This window comes from Garra rufa, chromosome 23 (genome assembly GCF_049309525.1).
Source record: "Garra rufa chromosome 23, GarRuf1.0, whole genome shotgun sequence".
NCBI lineage: Eukaryota > Metazoa > Chordata > Actinopteri > Cypriniformes > Cyprinidae > Garra > Garra rufa.
In genome coordinates, this window is record NC_133383.1 from 15,603,306 (window position 1) to 15,620,950 (window position 17,645).

General features: G+C 40.8%; 1 protein-coding gene across 1 annotated transcript in view; it reads right to left on the reverse strand.

Annotated features, from left to right (window-relative positions):
* Window positions 1-7,324: 7,324 nt before the first annotated feature.
* lhfpl6 (LHFPL tetraspan subfamily member 6) overlaps window positions 7,325-17,645 on the reverse strand; it is a 39,200-nt gene continuing 28,879 nt past the window's right edge. Inside the window, exons 3-4 of the mRNA XM_073829916.1 lie at window positions 10,826-10,924; window positions 7,325-8,035 (exon numbers count right to left, since the gene is read on the reverse strand). Coding sequence (XP_073686017.1) covers window positions 7,917-8,035; window positions 10,826-10,924 — 218 coding nt within the window. The 3' untranslated portion in view covers window positions 7,325-7,916. The remainder of the gene's footprint in view (window positions 8,036-10,825; window positions 10,925-17,645) is intronic.

A 17,645-nucleotide genomic window follows, 5' to 3' on the forward strand; every position in this document is an offset into this window, starting at 1 on the left:
TTTTTTTCTTTAATTAAATTAGGATGCAGTCAAATGTTGACGAAAGTGATGAGGGAAATTGTCAAGAGATAAAAAATAGTCAGGGATTCAGAATAGAGGGTTTGCATTTATGTTATGATTTGGTAAGTCACCTGGATGTGTGACCATATTAGTGATACTCAGATGTAAACAAAAGGATGGATTGCATGGTTAAAGTACTACTGAATATGTTGTTCTGCTCATGTATGCTGTCTAAACCATGCAAAAAACATGTGGAAGCTGCTAAATCATACGGAGAAGGAATTGGTAAGCAGGAAAGGGCACAATATTTTGTCGCGGGGTGAGAGATCACAGGACAGAGAACTCAGTGAAACAGCCCCGGAGGGTGGATTTTATTGAAATAACTGAAAATATTTGAAAGTCAATACGGTGCAGAGTGGCGGTGAAATGGCGTGCTCTTCTTCCTTTGTGGAGTGCAGGTGAGTGAGTGAGGGACCGGTCTTCAGCTGCTGTCTGTAAAAAAGGGGTAAGAGAGAGAGAGCATTAGGCTTCCAGTCTTGGAGAAGGCTTCTCACATTGTGCTGGTCTTGCGCTGCTTAAAAGCATGCCGGCTGATGAGCTGCAGCTGAAGCCGATCCCGCCGTGATGAGAGGCAGGTGTTGATTGTTGGTTTCCAGGGCGACGCTGATGAGTTCTCGGGACGCTCGTCACACTCCCCCCCCCTAAGCGTCGTCCTGGTCCTGCGAATAATATGTGTTAGAAGGGGAGAAACAGGGGGTGGGAGGGGAGTGACCCCTGACAGACCTGCAAAAGCTGCCCAGATCCGAGAGAGTCCATCGGCGTTGTTGTTGGTGGCCCCGGCCCGATGCTTCACAACAAAGTGGAAGTCCTGGAGCGCGAGGAACCATCTGGTCACCCTGGCGTTGGTGTTCTTGGCTTTGGCCATCCACTGGAGTGGGGCGTGATCGGTCACCAGGGTGAACTTCCGGCCGAGGAGGTAGTAGCGCAGCTCCAGGACTGCCCACTTGATGGCCAGGGCCTCCCTCTCCACGGTGGCGTAGTTTCTCTCGGCTGAGGACAGTTTCCTGCTGATGTACAAGACAGGGTGTTCCTCTCCCTCCTGGACCTGGGAGAGGACGGCCCCAAGGCCGGTGTCTGAGGCGTCGGTTTGCAGCAGGAAGGGGCAGCTAAAGTCGGGAGCCCGCAAAACCGGCTCTGAGGTGAGTGCCTCCTTGATTCGCCGAAACGCCTCGTCTGCTTCTGGTGTCCACTGGACCTTCTCCGGCTGCCCCTTCCTGGTCAGGTCTGTCAGGGGGGAGGCTAGAGAGGAGAAGTTGGGGATGAAGCAGCGATAATAACCCGCCAACCCCAAAAAGGCACGTACCTGGGTCTTGGACTTGGGCTTTGGGGCAGTCCGTACGGCCTCCACCTTCTTCTCTTGGGGACGGATCAGCCCTCGTCCTACTTGATAACCCAGGTACTTTGCTTCGTATTGGGCCAGGTGACATTTCCGGGGGTTGGCGGTTAGTCCAGCCCTTCGGAGTTCGGACAGCACCCTCCGCAGCCGGTCGAGGTGATCCTCCCATGCCTCCGAGTGGATCACGACATCATCCAAGTAGGCGGCGGCATACGCTTGGTGAGGCCGGAGGATGATGTCCATTAATCGTTGGAAGGACGCGGGAGCTCCATGCAGACCGAAGGGGAGGGTCCGGTACTGCCAGTGTCCGCTGGGGGTGGAGAAAGCAGTTTTGGGTTTTGCAGAGTCGGACAGAGGTACCTGCCAGTAGCCTTTTGTTAGGTCTAGAGTGGAGATGTACCGGGCCCGTCCCAATCGGTCCAGGAGCTCATCCACTCGAGGCATGGGGTAGCTGTCGAACTCGGACACCTCGTTGAGTCGTCTGAAGTCGTTACAAAATCGGAGGGTGCCGTCTGGTTTGGGTACCATCACGATGGGGCTGGACCATGGGCTGCGCGATGGTTCGATCACCCCCAACTTCAGCATTTGTCGTACTTCATTCTCAATAGCCTGCCGACGAGCCTCAGGGACCCGATAAGGTCGCTGCCGAATGATGACTCCAGGCGGGGTTCGGATGTCGTGTTGTAACACGGTGGTCTGCCCGGGGAGAGGTGAGAACACGTCGGAGAACTGACCGATCAGCTGTTGTAGGTCTCCCTTCTGGGCAGCTGAGAGGTGGGGGTTGACATCAACAACCACGGGCTCGGAGACGTGGAGAGCGGCGAGCTGGTCCCTAGTCCCGACCCACTTTTTAAGGAGGTTTATATGGTATAACTGGTCCGGGCGTCTTCTTCCTGGCTGCCGTAGGCGGTATGTCACTGGACCAACTTGTTCCACAACGGAGTAAGGACCCTGCCAGGTGGCGAGGAACTTGCAGGCCGCATTGGGGACTAGGACCATCACTCGCTCCCCGGGTTGGAACACCCGTGGTTGGGCTGCCCGGTTGTAGTGTCGTTGTTGGGACTGTTGAGCTTTAACCAGATGTTCCCGGACTAACGGCATGACCCGGTCGATTTTCTCCCTCATCTGCTGGACGTGCTCGACAACAGAGCGGTGACGGGCAGGCTGCTGCTCCCAGGCCTCCTTTGCCACGTCAAGGAGGCCGCGGGGTTGTCGGCCGAAGAGAAGCTCAAACGGGGTGAAGCCAGTTGAGGCCTGCGGGATCTCGCGAACGCCAAACAGGACATACGGCAGCATCAAGTCCCAGTCCCTCCGATCCTCTGCCGTGACTCGTCGAAGCATCTGTTTCAGGGTCTGGTTAAAGCGTTCGACGAGGCCGTCCGTTTGCGGGTGGTAGACAGTGGTTCTCAACTGCTTCACCCGCAGCAGCCTGCACAGGTCAGCCATTAGCCGGGACATGAAGGGAGTACCTTGATCGGTCAGGATCTCGGCCGGGATGCCGACTCGGCTGAATAGCTGGAAGAGTTCCTGTGCGATGTTCTTGGCCGTGGCTTTGCGTAGGGGCACTGCTTCCGGGTACCGAGTGGCATAGTCCAGGACGACCAGGATGTGCTCATGTCCCCGGGCAGACTTCGGCAGCGGCCCCACTAGGTCCATCCCGATGCGCTCGAAGGGCACGTCGATGATGGGGAGAGGGATTAACGGCGAGGGGGGAGGTTTCCTGGGCGAGGTCTTCTGGCATGTGGGACAAGCTTGGCAGAAGCTTCTCACCTCCGCGTCGAGCCCCGGCCAGTGGAAACGATCCCGGATGCGTTGGATGGTGTTTTCTCGTCCTAGGTGTCCGGCCATAGGGTGCGAGTGGGCTAGCTCCAGGACCGCCTCCGTCTTGGTCCGGGGTACCACTAGGAGATGTTTCTCCTCCCCCCTTCGCTGGGCGACACAGTATAGCAGACCGTTTTGGACGACAAAGTGAGGGACGGGATGAGGAGGAGGCTGAACGTCGCGACCTTCGATGCAGCGCACTTGCGTCCAACAGTGCTTCAGTCTGTCATCCTCCTTTTGCTCTCGTGCAAATGAGCCCCCTTCCGTGACCTGCTGAAAGACATCAAAGAACAGATTAGGATGATGGGAAGGGGACTCACCGTCTCTAGCACTGTCGGAAGCCAGGAGGGCGGAGCGCTGCATCGGACGTCGGCCTGCTTTTCGCTTCGGGCGGCTCCCTCTGGGGCTGACAGGCTGGGTGGCGATCGTGAGTAGGCGGTCGAACCCTGGCCAATCCCTCCCCAATAGTACCGGGACGGGAAGATCTTTAACCAGTCCGACCTCCAGTGACCAGGAGCCAGGCACCGCGGAAATCGTCACCTTTCGAGCGGGAACGTGTCTAGTTTCTCCGTGCACACACGTAATGGGTAAGACCGTCTTCGTGTCTCCACGGGGAGGGAGAAGGTGTGCCTGGACCAGGGTGACCGCACTACCGGAGTCCAGGAGGGCACGGAAACTCTTTCCGTTAATCTTGAGGTCCGCCTCCGGGGCTCCTGATGGTGGATCCGAGTGCACAATGCAGCCTGCCAGCCAGTTCCGGGTTGGTTGTGTCGGTGTCTCCGTTGGCATGGGCTCATCGCGGGGTGAGGGAGCCGCCGGTCTGCTATACTGCCGCTGTGTGCCCTCCGGCGCGCGTCGCTCCTGGACCACCCTCCGGGGAAACGGTGGCGCTCGCTCCCCGGCTTCCCGGTGTTGGGCCGCATCCGCCAGCTCGATGGCGTCGATCAACTCCTGGACAGTGTTGGGGCTTCTCATTGCTACTGCCTGACGATGGGAGCGAGGCAACGCACGCAGCAGGCGTTCAATCACAACGCGCTCCGCTACCTGTTCGGCCGTAGGATTCCCCTCAAGCAGCCAGTGCCGTGCCAGACGTAAGAGCTCGACGACCTGGGCGCGGGCGGGGGATCGAGGTTTGTACTCCCATTCCGTGAATAGCTGGGCGGCACAGACGGGCGAGAGTCCCATTCTCCCTAGAATCTCTCTCTTTACTTCATTGTAGTCATTGGCTAAGTCCGCCGGTAAGGAGAAGTAGGCCCGTTGAGCTTCACCACTCAGGAGAGGTGCCAGCGCCCGCGCCCAGTCTTCTGCTGGCCAAGCTTCCGTCGCCGCCGTGCTCTCGAACATCTGGAGAAACGCCTCGATGTCGTCATGGGGCGTGAGCTTGGGTAGCAACCGGGTAGCTTGAACTCGAGAGTCTGGCAGCGGAGCGCGTTGGGCTGCGGCAGTAGCGCGGAGGGCGGCGAGCTCCTGCTCCGTTTCGCCCTGTCTCGTCGCGAGGTGCTCTACAATTTGCTGCTGGCGGATGCTGACCTCGGTGAGTCGCTGAAGTAGCTGATCCATTTCGGGGGAGGAGCGCACACCGACGGCTCTGGCAAGAGACATAGTGGGGAAGAGGGAAAAAAAAGTTCGGGTGAGTGATGTGAGTTCTCGGCCGTGAAATCTTCACTAATCTGCCCGCATTCTCCACCAGGCTGTCGCGGGGTGAGAGATCACAGGACAGAGAACTCAGTGAAACAGCCCCGGAGGGTGGATTTTATTGAAATAACTGAAAATATTTGAAAGTCAATACGGTGCAGAGTGGCGGTGAAATGGCGTGCTCTTCTTCCTTTGTGGAGTGCAGGTGAGTGAGTGAGGGACCGGTCTTCAGCTGCTGTCTGTAGAAAAGGGGTAAGAGAGAGAGAGCATTAGGCTTCCAGTCTTGGAGAAGGCTTCTCACATTGTGCTGGTCTTGCGCTGCTTAAAAGCATGCCGGCTGATGAGCTGCAGCTGAAGCCGATCCCGCCGTGATGAGAGGCAGGTGTTGATTGTTGGTTTCCAGGGCGACGCTGATGAGTTCTCGGGACGCTCGTCACAATTTTGACAAACTAAAGTTAATAGGTGGTAAAGATACATACGAGCAGTATTAATTAAGATATTAGCCTAATATTTCACCTACCTGAAATGACAAGAACAAATACAAATGTTGTCAAGATTCTTGCCCTAGAAATCCTGGTTCAGTTTGGCCAACTACAAACGTCTTTTGTTCCTCAGGGTTGCCTGGTTTTCACAACAAAACCTGCCCAATTGCTACTCAACTAGCCCAATCACGTTCCGAGGGTGGTCCCCCAGCAAAAATCATGTTCTTGGGGGGAAAATACACATTTTTTGGCAGTGTTCCTCTAGCAGAGTTCGCATTCCAGTTGCTAAATATAACATTATTGAGGTCGCTTCAACCCGCGGACATGAAAAACAACCCATGGCCACTGTATTAAAGTAGCCCAATTCCACGGGAAAAACACAGACTTGGTAACACTGCTTCAGACAGCTGTTTGCACTCTTCTCATTGATTTGCTATTAGTTTTAGCAGTTTAAAGGACTCCAAATGTTTTCCTGGTCCGACTGATTAGTACAGCCCAAAACATGACAATAATTTACCATTTTTTAGCAGCAATAATTAGCAAAAAATGCAAGTTTTGTTCGGTTAAGTGGCATTGTTTACGCTCAGTGCTGCCAATATGGCGCATCATAAAAACACTCTATTCCAGATAGGAGTGGGAAGATCATTCTACCAGCCAAGAACAATGAACGAAAATGTTCTGGAAAGTGATGTTGTGCCTTTCTGTGATGGTACCATGAGGCGTTGCTCACTTGGGCTCGTTGAAGACCAGTCATGCTGCTGCATTTTGAATCGTTTGTAGAGGTTTGATTTCGCATAATGGAAGTCCAGCCAGAAGAGCATTGTGTAATCCAGCCTAGAAATGACAAAATCCTGGACAAGAAGTGGTGCAGCATGCTCCGTTAGGAAGCCAAAATGCTTTCTAGGATATACAACTTTTTCATCAATGCGGAAGTAAGCCTATGGGTGAGACTTCCGCTTCATTATACTCTATAGGGAAATAACCAGAAGAATAACAACATGCAGTAAACGGTTAAGCTGTTTTCACTAAAAACCAGTACCAATAATTAAGATAATACAATAAAATAATATGGTAAGACACACCAATTTGCAATATCAAGCAGCAAAACTCAAGCTGGAAATGGATGAGACCGGAGGCCAGACATTTACAAATGGCCAAAGCAAATCAAATCAAAGCCATTCTGTGTGAAATAGATGTGCGTAATGGACATTAGAAAGACATCTGACCATCTTATCCAAAAAAACTTTTACCTGACTTGAGACAATACAGGGGTAGTGACAGTAATTTGTCCATTAAAAATTACTGAGGTAAAAGGGAACCACAGAGTAGAAGTAAGATGATCTTAATACATACAGACAGCTTGTTTTCCCTAAAGTCTGACAGATGCTGCTTGTTTTTGCTGAAAACCTGGCAAAGTAATACATTTGTCAAAACTCCACCACGTGCAACATTGATTTTCTGTTGCCTTACATTTACTGCAGCTCTCCAGCATTGGCCTGTTCATCTCACTGACAGCTTCAGCATAATTAAGGGGGAAACTGTATGAACTCTCCTCCACTCAGTCAAGTGTTAAACCAGGGTGAGCTTTGATGAAATGCTGTGATTATCAGTAACAGTTCATCTTCTTCAGGCAGACATATGCAGTCCTAAAACAACAGCTGACTGCGGCGTGTGACGGTTTGCTGATAGTGCTAAATGGGAACAGCAGATCGTCAATAACTTCTGATCAGCCTTTACATCTTCCCGCAGCGTGGATCCCTGCAGTTTCGCATTCTAGTGGCGAATACTTCAGCACTGCATCACCCTGTCGGAAATTAACACTAGGCAATCCATCATTCCCAAAGAGAAAGATACACACAGGTTAAAAAAATACATAGATCATGCAGATCAACAATGAAGTTTTACAGAGTCTCAGTTAGAGCAGTTAAATAAAAGGCATTAAGAAAAACAAATACACTAACAAAATGCAATTTAAAAATATAAATGTTGATTTGAGATTTTAAATGACAGTATTTATTTACAAATGCAGTGAAATATAATGGACCTTTATGCATGTGTTATATAAAAGTTGTAAATACCAAACAAAGATCATATCAGACACAATATATTGTCAAACATACAATGATTAGCAAATACGCATATTATTGCAGCAGAGATATTTAAGGCAATAACAGGACGTTAATAAAACGCATAATATAGAATAGATTATTACAACAACACAACAACGTAAGCCACCGAGAATACTGTACTCATCACAAACACGATAAAAAAAGGCAACAGACGAATGAGAGTAATACAGTAGGGTCCTTCTGAACACAAAAGATCAAAAGTCAATAGGTCGTTTGACATATATTCCTTTTTAATGATACTGGCACCACTTAAAATGCTAAAGATCCCAAAGCAGGTCCCAAAAGCAAAATCTCAAGTTGGAACTGCCACGGAAAGGTCATCGTTTAGTCATGTCTCCTTGCGTTCGAGAAGTGCATTGGATGTAGAAGCTCTTTGAATCGCAGAATGAAAGTCATGCCCATATATGTGTGGTGTTTATAGATTGCTCTACTGTTGTTTTGTCTTCCACATGTTTAGTAAGGGTAGTGTTTCTGTTTCTTCCCTGCGAAACATGCCATCCATGTGCACAACAGCATGGCCACCACAGCTCCAGCCCCCGTGCAGTAATAAGCCCATCCGATCTCACAAGAACCTGAAAGAAATATCAACTTGATATTCAATACTCAAAATAGATTACGTTCGCAGAGGCACAATATATTGTCAGTCATGTATGTACAATACCAGTCATTTTTTTGATCCAAAGTACAGCAAAAGCAGTAATATTGTGAAATATTTTTACTATTCAAAATAACTGCTTTCTATTTGAATACATTTTAAAATGTAATTTATTCCTTTGATCAAAGCTAAATTTTTAGCATCAGTACTCCAGTATTCAGTGTCACATGATCCTTCAGAAATCATTCTAATATGCTGATTTGCTGTTCAAGAAAACATTTTATTATTAATAATAATATTATCATCAATATTTAAAACAGTTGAGTAAAATTTTTTTTCAAGATTCTTTGATGAATAGAAGGATTCAAAGATCAGCATTTGTCTGAAATAAAAAGCTTTTGTAACATTATACATTATATACCATTCAAAAGCTTGGAGTCAGTATAAAAGAGATTATTGTAAAAAAAATACTTTTATTTAGCAAGCATGCTTTAAATTGATCAAAAGTGATGATAAAGACATTTATAATGTTACAAAAGTTTTATAATTCAGATAAATGCTGTTCTTCTGAACTTTCTATTCATCAAAGAAAACTAAAAAAATATTAATAATATTATGCAGCAAATCAGAAGATTAGAATGATTTCTGAAGGACCATGTGACTGGAGTAATGATGTTAAAAATCAGCTTTGAAATCATAAAAATAAATTATATTTTAAAATATATATAAAAAATATTAAATAGTAAAAATATTTTAAAATTGTACTGTTTTTGCTGTACTTTGGATCAAATAAATGCAGGCTTGGTGAGCAGAAAAGACTTCTTTAAAAAAACATTAAAATCTTAATGATAGTGTATAAGCTGACATTACTTTTTAATGCTGTTGTATAGTTTAGATGACACCAATAAATTATAGCACACATTATTTCCAGGGTTGCCATGTTTTCACAACAAACCTGCCCAATTGCTACTCAAAATTAGCCCAAAACTAGCCCAATCGCATTCCGGGGGGTAAAATACCCTTTTTTTTTTGGCGGGGTTCCCTTTGTAAAATTCACATTATCGTTACAACCCGCCGACATGAAAAACAAGCCGCAGCCACCCCATTAAAGTAGCCCAATTCCATGGGAAAACTGTGGACTTGGCAACACAAAAAGTGTTTATTCAACTATGGCACAGGAAAGTGTTTTAGAATTTGTCAAAATGAAATTTAGCATTTAAGTTATATAAATAATATATATTTTTCTATTTATACATAGATGTTTATGATTTATGACTTAAAACCTTCAAGATTTTAAACTTAAGACTTTTTGGCCCATCAAGGCTTCATTCATTTGATAAAAAAAAAGAGTAAAACATTAACTTATGAAAATGTATTATTATTATAATTATTATGTGCTGGGCAACGATTAATCGTGATTAATCGCATCCAAAATAAAAGTTTTTGTTTATATAATATACGTGCGTACTGTGTATATGTATTATGTGTAGATAAATATTTACATTAATATAATTTATATTATATATAAATATATTTAATATATAAACATTTTTCTTAAATATATACGTGCATGTATGTGTATTAATATACACATAATAAATATACATAGTACACACACATATATTATGTACACAAATTTCATTTGGATGTGATTAATTATGATTAATCATTGCCCAGCACTATTATTATTATTATTATTATTATATTATATATTTTATATTATATATATTATTATATCTACAGTGCTGTTCAAAAGTTTGGGATCAGTAAGATTTTGAGTGTTTTTTTAAGCATATTAGAATGATTTCTGATAAATCACATGACCAGAATAATGATGCTAAAATTCAGACTTGAAATCAGAGGAATAAATTACATTTGAAAATATATTCAAAACTACTGTTTTTGCTCTTATGCTCACCAAGGTTGCATTTACTTGATAAAAAATACAGAAAAAAATTTAATATTGCGAAATATTATTACAACTTAAATTTTATTACAATTTATCTTAATATACTTTAAAATATAATTTATTTTAGTGATGCAAAGCTGAATTTTCCGCATCATTACTCCAGCCTTCAGTGTCACATGATTTATTGATACTGTGATATTTTTTTTCAGGATTCTTTGATGCATAAAATGTACAGTATTTATTTTTAATAATTTGTTTAAAATAATTCTTAACTTTGATCACTTTCTTTTTATTTAATACATCCTTGCTGAATAAAAGTATTATATTTTTTTTTTTTAAAAAGGAAGAAAAAAAATTACTGACCCCAAACTTTCGAACAGAAGTGTATATTGCTGTTCTTTTTAACTTTTTATTTATCAAAGAATTCTGAAAAAGTATCACAGGGTTCAAAAAGATATTAAGCAGCACAACTGTTTTCAACACTGATAATAAATCAGAATATTAGAATGATTTCTGAAGGATCATGTGACACTGAAGACTGGAGTAACAACTGTAGAAAATTCAGCTCGGCATCACAATAATAAATTATATTTTAAAATATATTCAAATAGAAAAACGTTACTTTAAATTGCAATATTATTTCACAATATTACTGTTTATTCCACATTTCAGATAAAAAAATGCAGCCTTCGTAAGCATAAGAGACTTGTTCAAAAACATTAAAAATCTTACTGATACCAAACCTATGCATGGCAGTGTAATATAAATGGTAAAATGGTAACATTTTCATATTGGTACACTCCTAGTTTGCATTACAGACCTAAAGTAAAATCTGAAATCGTCTATATACCAACGTACCTAGATCGAACTGGTCAGAGCTGTTGCTGCAAGTCTGTCTGACCTCTTCACTGTCCCACCCTAAAGGGTACAGGGCACACCCCGATCCGATTAGCAGCCCTGCAGAGAGAGAAAACACACTGTGAATACAAACAGACCTAAAAGTACACAAGCAGAAGAACTTCATAACATGACTAAGAGCTCACATAGTTCCCCGCTGCATGATATCTCTTGAAAAATAGATGATAGCCATGAAAAACAGCACTTCACGCATTTTGTCATTGGCCTGAAAAGCTATTATTTGTTTTACTGCAAACAATGCAGGATCATTAGCTCATTTTTTTTTTTTCCATTTGACACAGATGCTCTATCACACGCAAAGGCAAACCCACACCTCCGCAGAGACGATAAAGCACAAATCTTGTTTTCGTTTGGGCATCCAAGATCCAAACGGCTATGAAAATATGATAATAAATGCAGCAAGTAGCTTATTTATAAACGAGCTTCAAGGGAATTCTTTCATATTTTCCCTTTTATGTTCTTAGCAATTCAGCAAAAATAAACAGGCATGTAATTCCCAAAAGAAACATATAAAACTGTAGTTCCAATATGGCTCCTCCTCTCCAGTGAGCTCTAAATTTATACCAGAACATTTTCTAATAAAAAAGCCCTGCATGTGCCTTCATCGACCCTGATGTATTATGGTTGTTAGTGTCAGTCTCTTTTTTTCAGTCAATGTTTTGTGATTATGATTCTATATATTTCTATTAATATAACTATTTATATTACATATACGATAATAAAAAAGATTGGAATAATTATGATTTTGCTCACCAAAGCTGCATTTATTTGATCAAAAATACCTATGTATGTCATGCAATGTTTTGTTCTCTTTGTGTCTGGTTACAAACGATGGGTGTGTGATCATCTCAAGTTGTCTGTACTGCACAGTTGTTGTCTGAGACAATGAAAGGACAGAGGACTGAACACAAAGAACACTCCCACACTGCCGCACAAGCTAAAGCCAAGTAATAGCTTATTTTTGGAATGATGTGCTTTCATTTGTACTTAGACTTTGATGTCACAGACATTCTTTGATATAACAAGCCTGGATTCCGCCATTAGTGTCCCAGTTCTGTAGAACTCGCTCTTTGTCAGGATTTTCAAAACTCGTCTTTGTCTTTAAAATTCTTCAAATGCCTCCTGTTTCCTCCATCCATTCAAGTAGGCCTGAAAATCCATTACATGAGTCAGGCACTTACAAAAATGTCATTCTACTTCGGAGTTTAAAACTGCGAAGGAATACAGAGGGAAGGGAAATAAGCTTTTATGTGCTTTTACTTTTGTTTCTCAGAGGCAATCAGAGAAGTTATAAATGAGTAATTGATAAGTTAATATTGGGCTAGTTATTATGTGTATGTGAAGAATGCAGACTTATGCAGAAATGAACTTCTACAGATTGCAGCCATACTCGTTTCACCCTGGCGTATGTTCGAGCACGTATGGTGAGGTTTGTAAAGTTGCCAGTACAGCAGTTCTCCTTGACCAAGACAAAAATGGACCATTGCAGTACGAGGTGGGCCTTTCGTCACTGAAAAGGTGAGGAAAAATTGACAGTGATAAAGTGAACAAGAGGGACCAAGAGCTGCACACTCACACTCTGAAAAATAGATCTATGGCCTGCAACGTGCTTCTGGCAGAATGCAGCACTGCGTTTTTAAAGTCATAATACCACTTGCATCGGGAAAGTTCTTAAACAGTATGTAGCGCATAGTGTATATTCAGTGTGTACTAATTAAAGTGCATGCTAGTTGGAGTGTGTGCACTAAAATTAAAAATATGCTCTCAAAAACAAGTTTTCCCTATAAAACTAGCATGGACTAGGTATAATTCACTACAAAAAATGTACTATGCAACTAGCCCGATAGACACTATGCATTGAAGAACAAGTATGCACTAAATGTAGCATATACTAGGTAGAATGCACAAAACTAGTCTGCCCTAGGTAGCACTCAATACAGAAAATGGGCTAAACAACCAGACTGAACTAGACTAAGTATTACAAAACAAGTATGCACTAAATGTAGCACTCACTACAGAAAATGGGCTACACAACTAGACTGAACTAGACTAAGTATTGCAAAACAAAAATGCACTAAATGTAGCATATACAGTACAGGCTGAGGTAGAACAAAACTAGTATGCACTAGGTAGCATCCATAACAAATATGTACTACACAACATGAATGAACTATGAATTACAACAAAGTATGCACTAAATGTTCATACTAGGAGTGCACAACATTAGTATGCACTAGGTAGCGTTCACTACAGAAAATGTACTACACAACTAGACTGAAAGGCACTATGGATTACAAAACAAGTATGCACTACATGTAGCATATACTAGGTAGAATGCACAAAACTAGTCTGCCCTAGGTAGCACTCAATACAGAAAATGGGCTAAACAACCAGACTGAACTAGACTAAGTATTACAAAACAAGTATGCACTAAATGTAGCACTCACTACAGAAAATGGGCTACACAACTAGACTGAACTAGACTAAGTATTGCAAAACAAAAATGCACTAAATGTAGCATATACAGTACAGGCTGAGGTAGAACAAAACTAGTATGCACTAGGTAGCATCCATAACAAATATGTACTACACAACAAGAATGAACTAGACACTATGAATTACAACCAAGTATGCACTAAATGTTCATACTAGGAGTGCACAACATTAGTATGCACTAGGTAGCGTTCACTACAGAAAATGTACTACACAACTAGACTGAAAGGCACTATGGATTACAAAACAAGTATGCACTACATGTAGCATATACTAGGTAGAATGCACAAAACTAGTCTGCCCTAGGTAGCACTCAATACAGAAAATGGGCTAAACAACCAGACTGAACTAGACTAAGTATTACAAAACAAGTATGCACTAAATGTAGCACTCACTACAGAAAATGCGCTACACAACTAGACTGAACTAGACTAAGTATTGCAAAACAAAAATGCACTAAATGTAGCATATACAGTACAGGCTGAGGTAGAACAAAACTAGTATGCACTAGGTAGCATCCATAACAAATATGTACTACTACACAACAAGAATGAACTAGACACTATGAATTACAACCAAGTATGCACTAAATGTTCATACTAGGAGTGCACAACATTAGTATGCACTAGGTAGCGTTCACTACAGAAAATGTACTACACAACTAGACTGAAAGGTAGGGTTGTCACGATACCATAAAAATGACTTACGATACTATACCAGCTGAAGTATCAGATACCAAGTAGTATCACGATACCATGAAGTATTCTGTTAATTTAAAATTCAAATCTACAAAATGAATAAAAAAATTCATAAATAAAAAGATGTAAATGAAAACAGGCAAGATTTTTCTCTGAATACTTCACTAATGCGAATAAATGACTGGCTATTGTTATCCATGAAATCATGTCAACAAAAGTCATCTGAGCACTGCACAGAAGCTTCATAGAGTGACATTTAGATGTGGTATTTATGCATTTAGACTGTACTTATAATTGCATAAATAATGATATAAGATAAATGTTTTAAATACAAAACTCTGAATATAGAAATATGTTGGAAAAGAATGGAACATGACGGGAAACTTAAAACCGCCAGCAGATGGCAGCAGTGTTCATGATTGAATCACTGAGTTGTTCAAACGATTCTTTCAAAACGGCTGAATCATTCAGGGGTGAATCAAATGACTCGTTTTTATGAATGGCTTAGTGAATCAGTGATTCGCCCAAACTAACGCGAATTCAGATTCGAACACAGAAACGAAACTAAAACATCTTGCTCGTGTCTTATTGCTGAACTGTCACGGGCATTTTTGCTGCCATATCTTAAAATGTCCAAGTTATATATATATAATGATTGATAAGAACCAAGGTCAAAACCACTATGTTAATGAATGGAATTGCATTCGTGATCGCAAAGATGCTTCCAGAAACAAATTATTACACATGTTCTAAAAGTGGGCAAATGAATAAAAATACGAAAATTCTGTCTAGTAAAATATTTTGATGTTTAATAATTGATTCTTGGGCTGATATTTTTTAAATAACATTAGACAGTCGTCTGAATCAGACCCTCTCTTCTGAAACTGCAGCGTGAACAAGGACGTGCGCGTGCAGCTTCTCATGGTGAAACACTGAATAGCATATAAAGCCTATACACTGCTTGTACTACACAAAGCACAGCAGAAAGACATTTTGGCAGTCAACTTGTAATGTTTCTGCTGGCGTGCATGAACGTTTAAAACAGTGTTCCTGCCGTGCATACAACATATCTTATGGTGCTACCGTTTGGACGATACTACCGTTTAAAAAATGCAATGGCACCGCGGGTATTTGTAAGCTTTAGTATCGCGATACTACCGTAGTACCGGTATACCGTGCAACCCTACTGAAAGGCACTATGGATTACAAAACAAGTATGCACTACATGTAGCATATACTAGGCCAAGTGCACAACAAAACTAGTATACATTAGATAGAATTCACTACAAAAATGTACTGCACAACTAGACTAAACTAGACACTTCATTACAAACCAAGTATGCACTAATGTAGCATATACTAGGTAGACTGCAAAACAAAGCTAGTATGCACTATGTAGCATTCACTAGAAAAAATGTATTACAGAACTAGACATTATGCGTTACAGCACAAGTATGCGCTGAGCGGCAAATACTAGGTAGAGTCCATGACAAAACAAGTATGCAATAGGTAGCATTCACAACAAGATTGAACTATACACTATGCATTACAAAACAAGTATGCACTAAATGTAGTATATACTAGGCCGAGTGCACAACAAAACCAGTGTGCACTAGGTAGCAGAATAAAAAGTACTACACAACTAGACACTGCATTACAAACAATGTACACACTAATGTAGCGCATACTAGGCAGAGTGCACAACAAAACTAATATGCACTAGATGGCCTACATTACAAAATATGCATGGAAAAAAAACTAAAATGCACTGTGCATGAAATTGTGTGCACTATAAAATTGACTATTAAGAGTTGTGCATGTGAGTAATGTTTATTACTGGACTAAAACAGATTGAGCAGCACTAGAGCTCAGAATGTAAGTAACCCAAAAGGAATTTGGCTTTGACTTGAAAAATGAATCTAAGGAACAAAGTGAAGAAAACAGTGGAAAGTTTGACTCAGTAGATAATGATCTCATGAAATGTGTGTTTAATCCATGTGAGTTTCAGTAACAGGATGAAAAGGGCATTGTGTGCAGCTGCTACATATTTTGAGGAAAAGATGCGTCAATTTGAAACAGAGAAAAATTTGTGTAAGAGAGGGGCAAGGATAACTCAATCCAGCATAGGAGGCGCTACTTCTGAGCATTTGGTCTCTAAGGATTCTCATGTTGCTCACATATAGAGATCAAGCTCTAACTCGAACCCATAATCCTGTTTTAAACCCTCATCTAAACACAATTCTCTCACTGCATGGAGAGTGGCAGGGTTTGAATTTTCAATCAGGCCACAAGAACAGTGATCAACTTCAATCTTCTTACTCTCATGCCATATGCAATGCCAATGACTAGGCGTCCAGTGCCTTTTCATTTAAGAAAAAAAGAAAATTCGTATCAATTTCTAATTTAAAACTTCTACCTTTCTAAAACTCTCACCATGCATGTATTTTTTAAATAAAAAATAAGATTTTAATTTAATAAATAATAATAATAATAATAATAATAATAATAATAATAAAATAATTTTTAAATAAAAAAATTTAAACTTGTAATTTTTTAAATATCCCACCATGGATCTATGTTTTACTAAAAAAGAGACATTATTATTGACATAAAAAATAAACAATAAAATAAATGAATAAATAAATAATTTTCTAATAAATTTCTAAACTTATACAATTTCTAAATATATATACCCATGGATGCATTTATTTTTACTTTCAAAAAAAGTATTTGATAATGAATAAAACAATAAAATTATTATTTTAGTAAATAGTAATCATAATAAAAATAATTTTTAAAATAAAAATCTAAAATCTAATTTTCTAAATATGGACTTATTTTTTATTAAAAAGGAGACCTTATTATTATTATTATTAATTTTATAACTGAAATTAAACAAATAAATAAATAAATACACACATACATAATAATACTAATCATCATTTTCTAAAAAAAATTCTAAACTCATTCAATTTCTAAATATCTGATAATGTAATCTGATAAGTTTCTGATAATTTATTGTTTGTTAAATTATAAATTATATACAGTTAAATAAGAATTTTATGAGAAAAAATATTTAAATACATTTCTAATAAGATTTTATTGTAATAAATATAATAATACTAAAAATTAGTGGTGGGCATAGATTAATTTTTTTAATCTAGATTAATCTAGATTAAATCTTGAAATTAATCTAGATTAATCTAGATTAAAATGGCTAATTTGAATTCTTCTGAAAGCATTCAGAATATGTGTGCTACCCAAATAATGACTAAAAGTAAGTCTTTGAGAACGGGTTTCTCAAGCCAGGTGGCGCATTAGACCAGGCGCTCATCTCCTGTTTCCAAAATGCATTACAAACTGCTTGACAATTGCATTTAAAACACAATTAACTATACAAACTTGTGTAACCAAGTACTTCTGCGCAAAAGGCTGTACGACGTGCGCGTTCCAGTAAAATATACAGGCGCGCGGGTATGGATAGTCTATCTGCGTGCATCTTCCAATAAACTGCGTTGCTTTTAGAAGCGTCAATTCAGTTGTTGCATATAGTATAATGTCTTTATTTC